Source organism: Leptonychotes weddellii, unplaced genomic scaffold (assembly GCF_054177405.1).
Source record: "Leptonychotes weddellii isolate Sample4059 unplaced genomic scaffold, ASM5417740v2 HiC_scaffold_8614, whole genome shotgun sequence".
Classification (NCBI taxonomy): Eukaryota; Metazoa; Chordata; class Mammalia; order Carnivora; family Phocidae; genus Leptonychotes; species Leptonychotes weddellii.
The window spans coordinates 483-1,927 of record NW_028057179.1 but is presented as its reverse complement, the minus strand read 5'-3'; the positions used below and the strand labels follow the sequence as shown (position 1 = coordinate 1,927).

Genomic DNA, 1,445 nt, shown 5'->3' with positions numbered 1-1,445 from the left:
CTTAAAAGCTGTTAGTAGAACACATAGTATAAAGTAGTCTCTAAATGTTAATTACTTTGAGTACTTTTATTATTTTATTACTAATGTTTTCATGTTTCCCTTATTGGACTATAAAATTCTTGGGGTGTAACATATTTTATGACTGAAGACACAAAAATGCCCCTAAGTATTTGTTGAATAAAGGAATAAAATAACAAAAACATATCTGATATACAGTAACATACAAGAGTTGCTTTTCTACAGTGAAAGTCACTTTTTCAGGTTTTTCTCAAGCAGTTATCTCTGTTTATTTTGTAAGGAGAAGACTGATTATATAGCCTTGCGAATCTGTTTTGTTTTTACACTATAGATTATGGGGTTGAGCATGGGAGGCAAAAGCAGATATATATTGGCCATCACCGAATGGAAAACTTTAGGGGCTGATGGACCATAGTGATGTACCAAGGACAGGCTCATCATGGGGATGTAGAAAACAGCCACTGCTCCAATATGGGAGACACAGGTGTTAAAGACCTTATGTCGCTCTTCAGGGGAGGCAATACTGAAGACAGAACGAATGATCAAGATATAAGACAGGACAATCCATGGTGTATCTACTCCTGTGGTCAGGATGAGACCAATTAATCCACAGATGCTGTTGGCCTGAGTATCTGAACATGCTAATTTAATCACATCTGGGTGGTAGCAGTAGGAGTGGGAAAGGACATTTGCCCTACAGAAATGGGCTTAAAGAGCAAAAGTAGTGGTACTATTAATACTACAGTGCGTATAATCATTAACAGGCTCATCTGAATGATTCTAGAATTAGTGAGAATGGTAGCATACCTCAGAGGATCACAGATGGCCACATAGCGGTCAGAGGCCATAGCCACCAGCACCCCAGATTCTATGAAGGTAAATCCATGAAGAAAAAACATCTGGATAATGCAGGTATTTAGATTGATTTCAACTGCATCAAACCAGAGGATACCTAATGTTGTTGACATTGTAGAAACAGTCAAGCCCAAGTCAGCAGCTGAAAGCATGGAGAGGAAATAGTACATGGGCTCATGGAGACTCTGCTGGGTAAGGATGACAAATAGGATCATGCCGTTCCCAGAGAGGGCAATGGCATAGAGACAACAGAAGGGGATAGAGATCCACACTTGGACAGACTCTAGGCCAGAAATGCCAGTCAACAAGAAGGTTGGAAATTTAGATGTCAAGTTGCTTAAGATCTCCATGTTTTTCTGGATTTGTAGCATTTGTCCTCACAATTATCACATCCTATAGAAATAATAAATTACATTGTCACACACAAATACCTAGATAAATTTTCTTTTGATTAGGAAAGCTATCTAGGTCATGGATAAGTACTCTATCATTGAGAAAACTCTAAATCAAACTCTATTTTAATTATATATATAATTATATATATATAAACATTTTTACTCTTAAATTCAAGG

The 1,445-nt window shown here is 37.3% G+C and overlaps 1 protein-coding gene across 1 annotated transcript; it reads right to left on the bottom strand.

The window, feature by feature from the left end:
- Positions 1–309: 309 nt before the first annotated feature.
- LOC102735949 (olfactory receptor 51F1-like) lies at positions 310–1,223 on the bottom strand. Its single transcript, XM_031026932.1, is given in 2 exon segments — positions 310–725; positions 728–1,223. Coding segments are annotated over 2 exon segments (912 nt in total).
- Between the last annotated feature and the right edge of the window lie 222 nt (positions 1,224–1,445).